General features: G+C 52.8%; 2 protein-coding genes across 2 annotated transcripts; one reads left to right on the top strand and one right to left on the bottom strand.

The window, feature by feature from the left end:
* Positions 1-2: 2 nt before the first annotated feature.
* On the bottom strand, positions 3-1,838 carry Pmar_PMAR006827 (ferredoxin--NADP reductase, putative; the record flags this gene model as incomplete). The annotated part of the gene is made up of 10 exons (XM_002788091.1): positions 3-122; positions 229-319; positions 410-536; positions 936-1,019; positions 1,066-1,137; positions 1,185-1,251; positions 1,292-1,424; positions 1,466-1,557; positions 1,609-1,695; positions 1,740-1,838. The coding sequence occupies 10 exons, from the start codon at positions 1,836-1,838 to the stop codon at positions 3-5; spliced, it is 972 nt and encodes a 323-aa protein (XP_002788137.1).
* A 704-nt stretch (positions 1,839-2,542) lies between these two features.
* Pmar_PMAR006826 (hypothetical protein) lies at positions 2,543-15,446 on the top strand (the record flags this gene model as incomplete). The annotated part of the gene is made up of 50 exons (XM_002788090.1): positions 2,543-2,671; positions 2,714-2,797; positions 2,845-2,987; positions 3,033-3,148; positions 3,197-3,344; positions 3,619-3,720; positions 3,762-4,884; positions 4,966-5,064; positions 5,113-5,253; positions 5,303-5,440; positions 5,485-5,610; positions 5,660-6,405; positions 6,608-6,830; positions 7,300-7,395; positions 7,450-7,580; positions 7,628-7,739; positions 7,789-7,857; positions 7,911-8,041; positions 8,099-8,220; positions 8,267-8,330; positions 8,381-8,436; positions 8,480-8,628; positions 8,916-9,075; positions 9,186-9,276; positions 9,329-9,417; positions 9,920-10,054; positions 10,346-10,447; positions 10,496-10,583; positions 10,783-10,894; positions 10,942-11,026; positions 11,101-11,203; positions 11,289-11,355; positions 11,775-11,909; positions 11,954-12,068; positions 13,120-13,207; positions 13,336-13,379; positions 13,424-13,464; positions 13,501-13,599; positions 13,650-13,715; positions 13,776-13,846; positions 14,265-14,305; positions 14,354-14,445; positions 14,491-14,559; positions 14,609-14,656; positions 14,700-14,782; positions 14,834-14,891; positions 14,935-15,004; positions 15,048-15,195; positions 15,241-15,354; positions 15,404-15,446. 50 exons carry the CDS (start codon positions 2,543-2,545, stop codon positions 15,444-15,446), a joined length of 6,705 nt encoding a protein of 2,234 aa, XP_002788136.1.
* Between the last annotated feature and the right edge of the window lie 567 nt (positions 15,447-16,013).

The following is a 16,013-nucleotide window of genomic DNA, read 5'->3' as shown; positions in this document are numbered from 1 at the left end:
GATCAATATACCTCAGCGTGGTAGCGGCCTTCTTTCCTCATCCTCGCCAGAATTTCCTTCCAATCACTTCCGTGACTCGCACAGATCTCCGACAAAGCTTCGTGGACTCCCGACTCCATCGCCTGAACAACAATGCTACTGCCAAACCCTAATACAAACATACTCTCCAGATGAACATTCCTTCCCACGTGCAACATCGTCAAGGCGATGGAGTGGTAGCGAGCTTACCTTCATGCCGCACATGTAGAGATGGAAATTAGGCTCTTGTAGCCACCTCCAGATGTCTTCTCCACATTGACGCATCTTAGATTGGATATACCTGCACAACAACCATCTACTTGAACGGGAACTACGCTAAACTATCATCCGCAACACCCCGGTTCGATACCCACAACCATCAAGCTCCTACATCTTCCTTCCCTGCTCATCCTTTTCCTCTCTCGAGAGAGCGTAGTCTACTCTGAGACGGTCCGAATTAGCAGAGACACAATCACTCAGCTCTTGGGGGTAGAGTATAGACGATCGATCAGCCACACCTGAGGAGCGTACTTGTTTCTCAGGAGAATTCTAAACAGGTTGGTAGAATATGAGCATGGTCAACCACATGTGTTGGTGACAATATAAAGACTCTGAAAATTTTTTAGATGATTCTTGTTAGTTTCTGTACACTACTCATATATTCTCCCAGTTCGTATATACAATCCTTAGATAGTATACAATACAATACAAAATCCTTTGATAGTTGAGGAAAGTATTGAGCTCAGCTGAGGAAAGCGAATATTTTTCCGCAGCACTGTTTCTAGAATTTAGTATTTTGCAGATTTTTCAGGCTGAAACTCCAACAAGACTTTCCCGTACTGAAGCGAAACAGTGGTAAACGAAATATCTAATTTCCGAACCTGTCCTCTGGCGAGTCCCAGAAGACAGAGCCCTACCCAAAATCAACCACAACTTCCCTTCGCCTTGGTCAATCCCTCTGCAAAACTCAGAGGTGAGGAAGCCTCGGAAAGGAGCAATGCCTAGTTGGAAGATTGTCACTCGCCGAATAAGACGACATTGTACTACCTGTTCCTGTGGCCAACATTAGCACCTTCGAATCTGGATCGTCGGGAAGTAGCAATTCCTTACCGGTCGGACCTGAATTTGACAAAATTCCTTTTCCTCAGTAGAAGATTCTCCACGACCTGTTATAGCGACCGTGTCACCAGGCTTCAAATCGCACAAATAGTTTGATCCCACTCCGCGATACACCTGAACCATCAATGTCGCGCGCCACAAAATTACCAACTACCTTATGACCGGCGTAGAGGCCATCCTCCTCCACCTCCCCATAATCCTTGTCTACTTCCACCAACCGTTTAACACAGAGGGAAACAGTAGTACCGTCGGAGAGATCACCCTGACCAGCTGAGGCTATCGAGTATCTACCACTCATTCTGCCGATAGAACACTCTTGAATAGTTACACTTTCGTCTTGGCCCCAGGAGGGATGATGCCAACAGACTGCCCTTCTAGGTACTCGAGATCTCCACCAGTGTCCAAGACTATGTGACGGACCTGAAGCCTCTACTATTACTACTACGACAGTGATGAGTGAATGGACGCTACGTCGGCCTCGGGCTTCGCCTCACGAGTGGCGGGAGTGTTGGAGAGACACACAGCTTGAAGAGGGTGTTTCAATTTGTGTTTATTGACCTATTGCAAGCACTCACTGGGATGTTACAATGGTGTGGTATCACCTCCACACTGCGTCCTCGCGATGATATAATCTTGGGTTTCCGTCGAGCCTTCCGACTCACACCGTGCATGCGGCCAGCCAACAGCAACAGCCCCACCATAAGAGGCAGTCCAGGACCCCAAAAGGAGCCCTGGGGAATACTAATCCTGGGAAAGCGATAGGCCAATAGACTTACAGTGGAGAAGAGCTGAGCCGTAGATGACGCTGCAGCCACAGAAGCGACCGAAGACCCCCGTAGTGATGCCTGAGCAGCAGCTGGACGTGGGCTGAGGAAATGGGGAGCTCCTGATGAACACGTGAATCTCTTGCCAGCAACACCACTATAATGCGCTACCTCCAAACTGGGATAAGGAGAGAAAGAGGCATACTCCTATCAGAGAGATCAAGATCCCTCCTTTTCCTCGGCGCCGACTCCGTGGCCTCGTCAGCATAGTTGCATAGTCCCAGAGAAAATTATTACTCAGTCTGGGGCGCGCGCGTAGTTTTGTGGCGCGCGACGGTATGAGAGCAAGTGCGCGCAAGAAGAACTGCGACGCTGCCGCAGAGACTATACAACGGGTCCTAGTGCTAGCCTAGCTAGACAATGCACGTTGTTGGATCGGTAGGCTTATCGTCACCGCTCAACAAAAAATACGATAAAGTTTGCTGTTTCATTGTGGAGTCTATTGCCACGGTTGCTGATGATGGCTAACGGTATGCCGGCGGGTTGATGTTATCATCAGTAGTCACTCAACACCAGCAAGAGGCTCCTCTCGAGAGCCTTCAGTGACCATCACATCTACTCAGTTGTATTTTTATTCATAAATGGGTTTTACAGATCGTCTCAAGTCATTACGTAAGCCCAAAGTTAGTCAACCACAACAGCAACAGTCCCCGGTCTCTTCTGAGCAGCCATCGCCGCCGCCTCGCAGTCCACTCGAACGAACCCCGGAGGTAGTAGGAGTAGTGCTATGAGGAGGTCGTAATCGCACTCAGGGATCGCTTTCGGAGCTGCAGCAGAAGTTAGCCAACCTCAAGGCCACCGTATCGAGGCCAGCTCAGTCGCCAGCTGCGGCCCAGGTCCTTCCTCATTGAGTGTGTGGGGTCTACGTTGTTGTTGTCTTCAGGCCGCCCAGCAGTTGCTGAACGATTGCAGGAATCTGTCGGCGGTGTTGGAGTCCCAGACGGACACTTTCGCTGATCAGGAGAATTTCGACCTCGTCCAGGGTGTCTTTGAGACCTCTGAGGAGCTCCGGAAGATCAGCCAAAAGTAGTAGTTGTGGGGTGACACTGGGGGTGACACTGTGTTTACTAGGTTCGACGGGTGGTACAATGCAGCGACGAGGACTGCTGTTGCCCATTCGGTAGCGGTCAATGAGGCTCCTGCTGGCCTACCAGTGACAGCCTCTCAGCCCGTTGGGGACGATAGGGGTAACAACAGGGAGAGGCTATGCTGGATGTTTATAGGCTCCTCCTCAGCACTCAGTGCCTTTGCTCGGCAAATATCAGAGTTGAGGACGATGGTGTGGGACGACTCTAAACCGGTGGATAGATGTGACTTGGCAATAGCCGAGGCGAAGTCGTGTAGTGAGGCATTAGCCGGCCGTATCAATGCCTGGCTTAACAAGTAGTAGTAGTGATGGGAAGAGGCGCTCCTATATCAAATCTGTACACGGTGTGCTCTCCCATGTAACGTGTATATGTACGGTATACAGCTCGACCGCTTGGAAGGGAGGTATGTTCCGCCCTTCCAAGTATGCTGTCAGTAGTACTCCAATCAAGCGGGCTCATCCTAGCGCTCCTAGTGGCGATCAAACCAACGAGAATTGACCTGCTATGGCGGTTTATAGAGAGCAGAATAGAATAGGCTTGATAGGCTGATACCTTTACTGTTGTTTTAGGAAGGAGTCGGCGAAAGTGGAGAAGTTGATGCAGTGTAACGACGAGTTGGGGGATATCGAGGAGGAGTGGAAGGTTCTGAGGATGCAGAGAGGCCCTCAAGGGTAGGGTGCTGTCTGGTCATGGGGCACTTGTGTGTATTTAGGACTAGTGTGGTGGACGGCAGGCAGGAGGAGGAGGAGGTGGGGAGGGATGAGAGAGAGGCTTTGAAGTCTCAGAGAGAGGAGGAAGAGCGACTGAAGGAAGAGGCTGAACGGAAAGCTAAGGAAGAGCGAGAGGCTATACAGAAGGCACAGCAGGAGGCCAAGAGGATAAGGCAAGAGGAAGAGGCGGCTAGGGCTGCTGCTGAAGAGGCCGCGAGGAAGGAGAAGGAGGAGGCAGCGGCTAGGGCTGCTGCTGAAGAGGCCGAGAGGAAGGAGAAGGAGGAGGAGGCGGCGGCTAGGGCTGCTGAAGAGGCCGAGAGGAAGGAGAAGGAGGAGGCGGCAGCGGCTAGGGCTGCTGCTGAAGAGGCCGAGAGGAAGGAGAAGGAGGAGGCGGCGGCGGCTAGGGCTGCTGCTGAAGAGGCCGACAGGAAGGAGAAGGAGGAGGCAGCGGCTAGGGCTGCTGCTGAAGAGGCCGACAGGAAGGAGAAGGAGGAGGCAGCGGCTAGGGCTGCTGCTGAAGAGGCCGACAGGAAGGAGAAGGAGGAGGCAGCGGCTAGGGCTGCTGCTGAAGAGGCCGACAGGAAGGAGAAGGAGGAGGCGGCTAGGGCTGCTGCTGAAGAGGCCGACAGGAAGGAGAAGGAGGAGGCAGCGGCTAGGGCTGCTGAAGAGGCCGACAGGAAGGAGAAGGAGGAGGCAGCGGCTAGGGCTGCTGCTGAAGAGGCCGACAGGAAGGAGAAGGAGGAAGCGGCTAGGGCTGCTGAAGAGGCCGACAGGAAGGAGAAGGAGGAGGCGGCTAGGGCTGCTGCTGAAGAGGCCGACAGGAAGGAGAAGGAGGAAGCGGCTAGGGCTGCTGAAGAGGCCGACAGGAAGGAGAAGGAGGCGGCGGCTAGGGCTGTTGCTGAAGAGGCTGAGAAGAGGAGAGTAGAGAGTGCTAAGGCTGCTGAAGAGTTGTCGAGGAAGTCAGCTGAACAGGAAGCAAAGCGAGTCGAGGCTCCTCGTATGCAATCTGCTGAGAACGGCAGCAACACACGTGTGGCCATTGGGGAGGCAGCATTTGGTGCAGGGGAGAGGGGGGAGTTGGGGACACCTGTTGAGGCTGGTGTTGTTGTTGTTGCTGGGAGGGCTGTAGGTAGAAGGAGGCCGCCGCCAAGGTCTAACGCAGAGAGGAAGGAGATAGAAGTTAGGAATAGTAGGATACTGTGGCAGATGAGGGAGGAGGCGGCGAAGAAGGCCCATCAGAGGCGACAGGAGGCGGCACTCGCTGAGAGTGATGGATTGTTGGGGCTGGCCATAGGGTTCCATAAGGTAGTTGGAAAGAGGGAGAGTTGTGGTAGTAGTAATATTGTTGGTCAGGAGCACGGTGGGAAGGCTTATCAGCAGTCGTGTTTGAGGATGTGGAGTATGTACGTTAGAGGTTGTCAGCATGCTAGGAGGAGGCTGTATGAGGCAGCCAGTGATGAGGAAAGGGCTGCTGCTGTCGACTATGCTACTTCAGTAGTAATTTCGTGGCGCGCGGTAGTGGTGGCACGTGTTCTGTTGGCAGATATCTTTGGACAAGCCCTCGGATTTGAAGTTGATAGAGAGCTGTCGGCGGAAGTTGGAGGAGTCGGATCGACAGGCAGTGCTGCAGTCTGAACTGAAGGCTGCTATGAAGGCTCGGGATCTGGCCACGTTGCAAGAGGTGGAATTGTGGTACTCAATTGGGCCTATTTCGTATCTTACCAGGTGCTACCTGCGATACCTCGAGACAAGGCGGGACCTGAGGCCTATCGAGTTCTGTCTGAGGAGAGGCTTCGTGATGCGGTGAGGAGGAAGGCGGAGCCGGCCGAGCTGGAAAGGCTGATAACAGAGGTAGAGGGAGTGTGAACATACGATGCTGGTCGGAGGCTTTTGCATTCAGGCTGAGCGGAGCGGTGCTGCTATGGTGTATATCACGCCGGCTAGAGCTCTTGTGGAATTTTATGGCGCGCGACGGAAGTCAGATCTCATGGCCTCTGTGTCGTACTGTGCGAAGTTGGGTGTGAAGGATCTCCCGGCTCGTCCACTGGAGCGGCTATCTGAGGCCGCGCTGATTTCGATAGCGTTTAGAAGGTGGCAGGAGGCAGTGCATGAGGAGGCGACTCGAACGACTGTGGGGAAGTTCTTCTTTGAGTTGTGGAGGCATCGGTTGTGGCTGAGGAAGGAGGTGGCGAGGCTAGCAGCGGACGATGCGGTGGGCTCGGCTGAGCTGGCGGAGGCGATGAAGGAGTGTGAACGGCTGGACATTGAGGGGGTTGAGGGGGATGAGGAGTTGGCCGAGGCGATGAGAAGGAAGAAGTTGCTCGAGGCGATCTACTCTGCGAAGAATGTGAAGGCCTTGGTGGAGGCGACGGAGAGGTGTCGGGATGCTGGCATTGTGTTGGAGGATAATTTTATGGCGCGTGAAGCTCTGGGGGACGCGTTGGGAATGTCGCTGATCCCGAAAGCCCTGGAGTTGGAGGAGCTTGAGAGGCTGATAGCTGCTGCGAAGTATGCAGGAGTGCCAACTACCTATTCTGAGGAGGTTGTGAAGAGTCGGAGGTGGAATGCTAGTGTGGCAGTCTTCCGGGAAGGGAAGGAGAAGGAGTTGTTGACGAGGGTGGTTGTGGAGTGGAAGGAGCATGCGAGGTAGGAGGCTGAGCCTGTCTGTGTAGCAGGGACCCATTTAGTTCTGAGAGATAGCGCACCCTCGAAATGGGGAAAATGATGCTGAAGTGAAATTCACATGGAAACTGATTGAAAAATATGTTTTTGGCTATGTGGAAAATTCAAAATGTTTTCCCCTCGGGAACACTATAGGCCCGGTAGTCTTGTCGGGATGCCACTTCAGGTACTCGGCTAGATTGGACTCGATAGAAGGTCGTATTTGCGTGGAGCACGAGGAGAGGTTGGAGAAGGAATCCTTCATAGTGTGGGCTGCCTGGGCGGCTAGGTGGAAGGATGTGAACGAAAAAGCAGCTGGAATGATAAGGTCGTGTGAGGAGGATCGGGTGAGGGGTGCTTGGGAGGCGTGGAAGACGTATAGGAAGAACTGGAAGGAGAAGGAGAGGAAGGTAGGAGGAAGAGGAGGAGAATATGCATATGGTCAACTGCATGTGTCGGTGACAATATAGGAATTTTGAGAAAAGTTTACTTCTGAGAAATTCTGAGTTTGGGAGAGAGAGCAGTGGCCATAAACCACAACTCGGAATCAGCCCACTGGGTCGGTGATTAGTGGCTTCCGGCAACTGCAAGGTGGTTGATCCCTCCTGGGTGGTCTCCGAACGCAGACCAGAGGTGAACTACTAGCTATCGCTAGACCGCGGTTGAATAGAAAAAAAGGAAGAAATTCATCGTACGAAGAGTCGACTTGGTCTGTGGTTTTTTTCTTCTGAGGCTGGCCCGCCCTGAATGTATTTTCTTGAAACGGATGAATTCTCGACCGCCCGACTGGATTTTACGTACGGAAAAATGTTGTTGTTCCTGCGCTGTATACTCCAGAGGGAAGCGAACACTGGTCCCAAGTAGTGTTGTGGTTGTTAGGCGGCTGAGATGGCGGCGGCTGGTAGTAGGGAGGTGGGCCGGCTCGCACTGGAGAGTTGGAGGGAGCGCTCGGAGGGAGTCCGTGAGATTGTGGAGGTAGTAGGACTGTTGTTGGTCAGGTTGGCGTCGTTGTCAGTTTTGGAATGTCAGGCCTTGAAATCGGCAAATGATGAGAGTTCATTGACATCAGCGCTGAGTGCATGTTGTTATGATGAGGATCTGTCCAGGAGGGCGGGCCCGGAGGCTATCGAGGCGGCTAAGTCCCGTTTGGCGGCTATAAGGTGGGAGAGGAGACTAGGGGGGTCGGGTAGCAGTCGGATCGGTGTAGGTTGAGGAAAGCAGTTCAGAAGGGAGGGAGTAGTCCGGCTGAGCTCCGAGATCTGTGGCGAGAGGCAGGCTGGCCGGAGACCGATGTTGTGGGAGATAGGGCTTGGCAGTTGGTGAGTCGGCGTGGGGGAGGAGGCCTTTGTTATGTTGGTGCTGTCGCAGAGTGTTAGACGTCGGGCGTTGCGGAGTTGGGCTGAGGAGGTGATGGAGAGGAGGGCGGTGACACATAGGGTGAGGGAGTAGATGGGCATGTGCCAAGTGGAAGCTTTCTGTCAATTTGGTAGGTGGAGCGTTGTTTGAAGGGGGAGGCGGAGGATCCCTCCCTCTTCCGTTTGAGGGCTACTCTGGATTTGGCTAGGGAGCGCGATGTGAAGGAAAATGGCGTGATAATGGCGGCGGAGCGAAGATTGGCAGAGTGAGCTTGTTGCCATTTCCCGCTGGCTTGGAGGCCTTTTTACTGTTTTTGTATCAGAATTGACTTGTCGACGGAGTTGTCCCGACCGATGCCGTCCCCCGGAGCACTCGGACAGCTGCTGAGGAACTCGTGGCTGGACAGGAACGATGCGACAGTGCGGAAAATGGTAGAGGAGGCTAGTAGGTGGCGGGAGTTTGTGGTTGGGTGGGCATAGGAACTCGATAGATACTATTCGGGCGAACAGTGTTGGGGATAAGGTGAAGAGGAGAGAAGCTAGAGATGCATTGAGGTGGTGTCGGGTTCGATCCCTGGTGACGGCATTTTTAATTTCATTTTTAGCATCTGGAAAGAGTTTGCGGTTGAGCGAGTGTGCCTCCGACGGAAGCTACTGAAAAGTAGGAGCGGCGGTCAGGAGGGTGGTGTGAGGGAGATGGTCAGGCACGGACGTAGAGGAGTTGTCTAAGTTGGTGGAGGAGTTATCGGTGCCGGGTCATGCTCATGGAGACCTTGTTCTGTCTACGGGGGCGAAGGATCGACTGGAGATGCTCGAGTGGGCTAGGCAGCAGGAGGAGGCTAAGAGGCAACGGGTGAGGGCGAGGGGAGGTGAATTTTGAGGAAATTTTGGTAAGTTTTTATTGGTTTATATACCGTGTATAAACTCCTATAATTAGCGAGGAAATCCTGAGCGTCGAGAGAAGCGAATAAATATTCCTCCAACACTGGTTAGGAGGAAGAGAAAAACTGTGTTGTAATGACATGCGTTTGGTAGTTGTAGTATTTTCTGGGCGAGCGAGATTTCTGCAGAGGATCTTAACTGTTTCAAGGGAGAGGCGACGTTGTAGTCGCTTTGGCGGACTTTTTGGTTTTCTCTCAGTTTCAACGATTCCAGAAGAAGTGGGAGGAAGAGGAGAGTCGATGGTCGTTGAGGACGGAGGTGTCACCAAGGGTGTGGCCAGAGGAGGATCGGAAGGCTGACTATTTTCATACTACTGTTCCGAAGATCAGAGGCTTTGCGACTACACCGCTCAAGAGGGGTAGGCGGCCTGGGGTTGATCGTTGGAAAAGTGACACGATTTTTCTCATGAAATGTGTGACAACGTGAAACTCCGGAAAGAACAGGAGAGGTTATTGATGTTTGCCTTAGGTCGTGTGGACCTGTCGTCATCTCGTAGCATAACACCTCGTACCACACCATCGCTGTCTCACACCGTGTACTCCCCCTGGGGTGACAGGAGGTAGGCAGTATGAGGGTCTCTCTGATGCTTGTATGCCTCCTTTCCCTTTTAGTCTGTCACCTGCCACCTCGATGGACCTCACGAAGTTCTCATTGAAGACACCGTCACCGCGCCACGAAGTTGATACCAGTGGCCTCCTCGGTCCGCCCGGGAGCAGCCTCCTGAGGCCGCCTACGTCCACTACGGCGATCCATCGTAGAGACCAACGGGAACGGGACGAGCTGAACAGACAACTATTCCATCAGTGAATTTTGCTTCGCTCCGCTGTAATTTTGTCGAATCATTTTGGTTGTTTTTGATCTCCTCTGCCGTTTTGTACCCAGCGAGGCTTCCTGTGAGGATGCAGGGCAGCCTTTTTCACAGCACAATATTCCGATCTACTAAAGTATTTCGGACTGACCCCATTCACACTGTGGTGACGGCTGGTGTTAGTACAACTAGGGAGGAGTAGGGAGGTAGTTTTATGATGGCAGCAGCTTCCAAGCCTGGGGATGGGCGGCCCCCAGCACGACTAGATGGTGGGGGTAGAGGCTCCTCCTCATCCTCCTCTTCGACGACCCCTCCGAATGGCCATCCACCTAGCGCTGTTTCTGGTATTTCATAAAAGTTTAGCGGAGCGAAGGTGATGTCGTTGGTGTTTTAGGCACTTTCGGTCAGTACGCGGGCTTCCAGGCTTTGTGTAGTGGAATAGCCCGACAAGTGGTGTATACGGATCTGGGAGACCCCGTTACATCTGTCCACGCTGGGGAGTGGGGTATAGGGGCTGGCACTATGTTGGGTGAGCTCGGGGGCCCGTCCACCTTGGAGTATAATACCTTGAAGTTTGCTAACAGTGGTGAAAATGTTGATAATGTGATGATGACATTTGCATGGGAAACTACTGATCGAAGAATGTGTTCCTAGCCACACGTGGAAAATTGAAAAATGAGTTCCCCCCTCGGGAAGACTATGGCTTCGTGGATAAGTTATGGTATGACAATTAGAAGAATTTATTAGTAGTATGTTGGAAATGCCGGTACCGGGAATCGAACCTGGGAGGTTCGCTTCTCACCTGTGTGGTCGTGGTTAGGTAAGGTGTGGTATTACTCCTTGGAACTGGACGAGAGAGTACCCCTGGCGGGCTTTTCTGATGATGCTGTTAAAGCTATCTTCGTGAGGGATCCTTATACGGGTGAGTGCCTCTCAGGCTTGCTTGGTGATTCCATCGGGGCCTTTTCAGAAAGTGTAAGGCGAGACCAGGGCGAAGACGCTTTTTGTACAGCGCGGAGCCCAGATGATGACAAGGTGGATCTCGAGAATGGTTTCGGGTAGTGCGCAGGGGACGGTATAGGGTGAAGGGCAAGGTATCGCTGAATATACTGTGACTGGTACTACCAGAAATTGAAAATTTATAATGAGTAATACCTAGTACATAACCATGCCTATAGAAATGTTATTAATTCCCTTATAGTAGAAGTCGTGTACCAAGGGGTAGGGGTACTTGCTGAACTAGAAGGGTTCTTGCAGGCATCAGATGGCTGATCTACTACACCCAGATGAGCCGACTGCCCCAATAGTGTATGCTACTGTCGGCGATAGCTGCGCTAAGATCTTTGATACAGCAGATCCTCATCAGCAGGTGAGGAGGAGGGGCCTGGGGTGTGCGAGAGTGTTTGGTGTTATTAGACTGTGTTCAAGTTCGAGCGACGGAGCTCGGCATCGGTGAAGTACGTGGTGCAGCGGCAAAATCAGGTGGCCATCGTTTTCCCAGGTAGCAGCAGACTCTGTGGTTGTGGTGGAAAAGTGTCGCTTCGCTCCGCTAAGCAGGTATGTCTACTTTTATAGATCTGGTCACGGAGAGTCAGAACATGACTCCGTTCCGGCTGCAGGGGACGGACGATGATGTTACTATGGCGTGTCCAACGGACATGCGGAATCTTATCCTCTTGTGAGTATTCGAGGGCGGCAGTGAATTTTTGTCCGCACAGGGAAGATTTTGCGCTTGCGTGCTAAGGGAGTATTATCGTTTTCAGGTTAGTGGAGCATTACGATGTGAAGCCACCGTGTTATAAAGTAGTGGATCTTGAACACGACCAGCAGGTGAGCAGCGGTAGGGCAGCGAGCCGTCTTCTGATATCGATCAGCACTGGTGGTGGCTACTGCTGTTAGTATAATATACAAACTAATATCAATGGCCTTCATATATCTATTGGAGTTTCACCCGTTTTACGTGAAGTGGCTTGTAATTCTTCGAGAAAAACGCGATATGTGTGCGATGTAGTAGTCGTGAAATATATTTTTCACTAGTGAGTTTTTTGCATATCACGGCCGCCCGTGAAACAACATTGTAAGCAAGCCATACAGCATATATTCATACCATAATATGTCAATATCAGATTTAATAGTAGTATATAGGTAGTACTAAGGTAAGTGCCCAAATTTGAGTATTTCAGTTGTGTTACTGTGTCTTCAGCCTCCTCCTCCGCTTGTAGAGAAGTGTCGCTATCAAAGTTCATCAGGTTCTCGACTACGCTCAGTTGCCTGGCCGAGGCCGACTTTGTTATTTTGTACGGATGCTCGGTCCACGGTATTTGGTTTTCGTTTCTGACGCCTGTAAGCTGTGTGTGTACGACTACGTTGCTAAAAAAACTTTGGTAAGTTTGATCACCCGGAAGGCGCCTTATGGTCGGTCTGTCAGCATGTGTTAAAGGAGCATAAGAAAGATATAGTATCGCTGGACACTACTTTTAGTGACGAGGAGTTCATCTCGGTCGATACACGTGGAGAAGTCCGCTTGTGGAATGCCACGGAAGGTAGGGGCTTCTGGATAGTGTGGATTCCCTCAGCAATCTTTTATGAAAATTCACATACGGCTTGCGGTAGAAGTATGTAAAAACAACAGAAATTTCCCGAAATTTCCTCGGAATATTTACACTGTCACTCGTCAGCGTTGTTGTGTTAGGTATGGTATTAGCTCGGGGGCGTTTGCCGAAAGCATGCGACTTTGCCTTGGGCTTCCCTTATTACGTCTCGTATTGTCCACGGACGAGGGTGGTGGCGCAGAGTTGCGATACGGGGGTCTTCGCTTTGCAGTTGAAAAAGCCCTTGGTCCGCTTGCCAGGAACTTGATCGGCTGAAATTTTGTACGTACTCGAGGACCACATTATAGAAAACAACATTGCTGAGTGTATCATCTAGTAATGTTGGTGTGGTGTTGGAAGTTTGTCAATTTACGGTAGGAGAAATCGATCACTTGTGAATATTATTGTCTTTATCACTATTGCGTATTAGATTATGATTATAGATATAATATTGGAGGTTCACCGCTTTTTTTACGTGAAGTGGCGTAAAACTCTGTGAAAAACGCGAGACTGGTGCTATGCAGTAGTTTTTGAAATATGTTTTTCACTAGTGTTCTACATGACACGGATGAGACTCCAATATGTGATAAAGTTTTACACTAACGGAAATAGTATTATAATATCGCTATCACGTAGGTAGCAATGGAGTTTCAAGGGCGGCCCTAGTGATACGAAAAGCACTAGTGAAAAACATATTCCACGACTACTTCATATTATCGCGAATATCGCGTTTTTCACCGAGTTTTATGACGCCACTTCACGTAAAACGGGTGATTATAATTTATAAAGGATTTATATAGAATTATATGAATATGATATACCATTAATTAGCTCGCCCAGGGGGGAGTTTAAAGAAATCGTTACAGTGTTGTCACTATTTTATGTCGAAAGACTCAGGTGCTAGAATGGGGAGATGGTTTAGGGAGGTAGGGGTCGTCGCTACTGCCAGGAGGGTAGTGACGTCATCGCCTTTAGAGGATCTATTGGCCTCGCACATCGATAGGGTCGGTGGCTGAGGAGGGCCCAGTGCATACTATGGGAGGCTACGCTAGGAGGGGGTCGAGGACTGGGGAGCCCGAGGACGAGGAAATGTATGGTCTGGGGTTGCCCCTCTGTTGATTGTATAGTCTTGGTGTCAGGGTGAGGTTACAGTATCCGACTTCGCATGGTGACCTGTCGTCGTTGAATTTGGGGGATGCGCCCTCTTGGTGTTTGGAAGGAGCCCCGTCGCAGCCCTTGGAGGAAAGGCTGGTCTCATCAGGGGTAGGTCGGTCATGGGTACGGTGGTCCAGTGGGGTCCTAGTTAGGTCGAGAGCTCGGCAGGAGGGGACAGTTGGAGGGTGGGTACGTAGGGTAAGTGTGTAGTTGATGCCGTGTGCAGCAGGATGGGGAGGCGTACTGTGAGAAGGCTATGAGGGCTGCATTGAATGCTCCCACTGGGCTGTCGCCTTATCTACCCCACAGATCGATATCACCTCTGCCGGTACTCCATAGAGGCGCGTGTGAGTGTGGGTCTCATTGTCATCGTCGTAGGGGCGTCAGTCATCTATTGGGGGCACGCCGATGTCGGCTGTGTCGCGTCACCAGTCACCAGGACGAGTAGTGGTGAGGTAGTAGGGCTACTAGGGAAGGTAGGAGGGGACCTCTGTGGTGCTTCAGGAGAGTCATACGTCAAGTAAGTCCGGTGAGCGTGGTCAGAGGGTCCAGCGTGGGCACTCCGGTGTCGGTCGGTGGTACCGGCAGCGGGGGGGCGGCGAGCAGTACGTTTACAGAGGTCTTGGGTCAGTGCCTCTAGAGGGGGAGGGAGGTGTCTCGTACGGTCAGCAGGGGAGTGTGGCTAGGGCTAGGTCACCGCTAGGACGGGTGGTAACCGTACGGGAAGGGGCAGGGGTGAGGGGGCGCAGTCCTGAGCCGGGGACTGCTAGTTGCCGCACTCTGGAGCAGTGGGGTGCAGAGGCTGTACCTGCATACGCCGACTGTGTGCAGAGGTCCCCGCCAGTGAGGAGCTTCCCTACGATGGCAGATGCGGTCGAGAGGGGTGATGGGGAGAGGTTTGATGTGGTCAATACTGCCTCTAGTACGGGCCCCCCTAGCTATGCCAATCCGTATGCCCATAGCAAGGGGTTTTACCCTAGGGAGTTTCCTCAGGTATCGTCGTGCTATAGCGGAGGAGCATGTGGAGGGCACAGGTGGGCCATTGGGGAGGCCCCAACCTTCAGAGGACAGTGCCCATTCAGAGGGGTTTGGGGTAGGGAGGCCCCCGAGGGCGCAGGTAGGGGCACGTCGTCATCGTGGTGATGGTGAGGGAAAGCCGTGGTCGGAAGAGGAGGTAACTGTAGGAGGTGTCGGCCCCTGGAGGGATGTGTCGGCATAGGACGGCGATAGGAACTCTGTAGAGGAGGTTGTCGAGGCCCTGCAGGAGGACGAGCCGGAGATCCTGGAGGTGGTACCCTCCATCTCTGTTGTGGCTGTAGTAGACTATGGTGGTTTAGGAGCTGCCCTCAACCCGACAGGTGTCACCACGTGAGGCCAAGAGGCGGGTAGGGCTGCGAGGGGCCCCTTTGGATGAATGCTTGTGGTCAGGTCCCAGCAGCGGAGTCGCTGGTTAGCAATACGCTGGGATCGTTGTCTTCCTCGGAAGGATCGATACTCTCTATGGTGGACCGGTGGGCTGACTCGCCGTGGTATGGGGCGTCTCGTATTCTTGTCTGCATCAGTGAGGCGCTCCCAGTTAAGACCACGGAAACACAGACGGACGAGCTGGAGGGCTATCGGGTACGTGGGGAAGAGTGATGCTGGTGATGGGGTTATTGGGCAGGGGGAGGCTCCGGTCCAGAGTCCCCAGTCGAAGGTAGGGCCCGACGCGGGGCCGCCCGCCTATACCCCCGGTGAGTTGGTGTAGAGTGCTCCATGGGGAGATGGTCTCTTTAGGTCGGCATGGCTATAGGGTCGGTGGAGGCACGGCTGAGTCGGCACGGGCTGCTGCTGCTGCTGCTGCTAGTGGTGCTAGACGTACGCCGCACTACGCTACTCCAGGGTGGGACGAGAGGACACAGGAGCTACGGGAAAAGGAGGCTAGGTTGGCCCATGGGCCTGTGTTGGGGAAGGGGAGCAATGGTGTTAGGTTGGAAATGTATCTGGCGGAGTCGGCAAGGCGTCGTGAGGTCCTCATGGACTCTATTAAGAGACGCCATGCTACGGCACACCACCGAGGGGCTACGGCGGCGAGGGAGCTGGAGTAGGCCCTGGGGAGCGAGGCTGCTGCTAAAGTGTTGTTGCCTTGACAGTTTTGGTGGTGGTGGCTGGGCTCAACGTAGTGTGGAGAAGTAGGGTCCTGATGGTAGTATTCTTGTTGTCTTTTTCCTTTTCCCAGCAGCTCCTCATCGACGAGCCACATCCGCACTGCATCTGCGTACACATACCAGCCTGCTGTCGGACCCACTACGCAGTACGATGACGTGGCAGTATGGGCCGGCTTATGGTAGTCGTTCAGGTCGCCCCCTCAAACGTCATACACTGCCTTGCCGAACTACCAGCGGTCTATGTGTAGGTAGTTGTAGCGCTATAGGGTGAAGTGCTGTGTACTCAGCGGCGCCCCGGAGCATGCATCAGTCGAATGAGAGGCAATATGGATGCGAGAAGTGAGCGGTCTTTGGCTGCGGTCCCTCAGCTGCTGCCCTACTGTTTCAGTCGAGACCACTCCAACGTGAAGGACCGTAGGGAAAGTCGTGGGGCAAGGGCTCGAGTGGAGGCCGTCAAGAGGCAGCATCATCAATGTAGGGCAGTAGGGCCTTTTATGAGTGGTGATGGTATCACAGCTCCTCCGACAATAGAAGACCGTGGGCCGCCGGCCGGCGGGGTGTATGTGGCTGAGGGCTTGCCTAGGTCCTCAGCTAA

This window comes from Perkinsus marinus (genome assembly GCF_000006405.1).
Source record: "Perkinsus marinus ATCC 50983 genomic scaffold scf_1104296928836, whole genome shotgun sequence".
Taxonomy (NCBI): domain Eukaryota; phylum Perkinsozoa; order Perkinsida; family Perkinsidae; genus Perkinsus; species Perkinsus marinus.
This window is presented reverse-complemented; position numbering and strand designations above follow the sequence as displayed.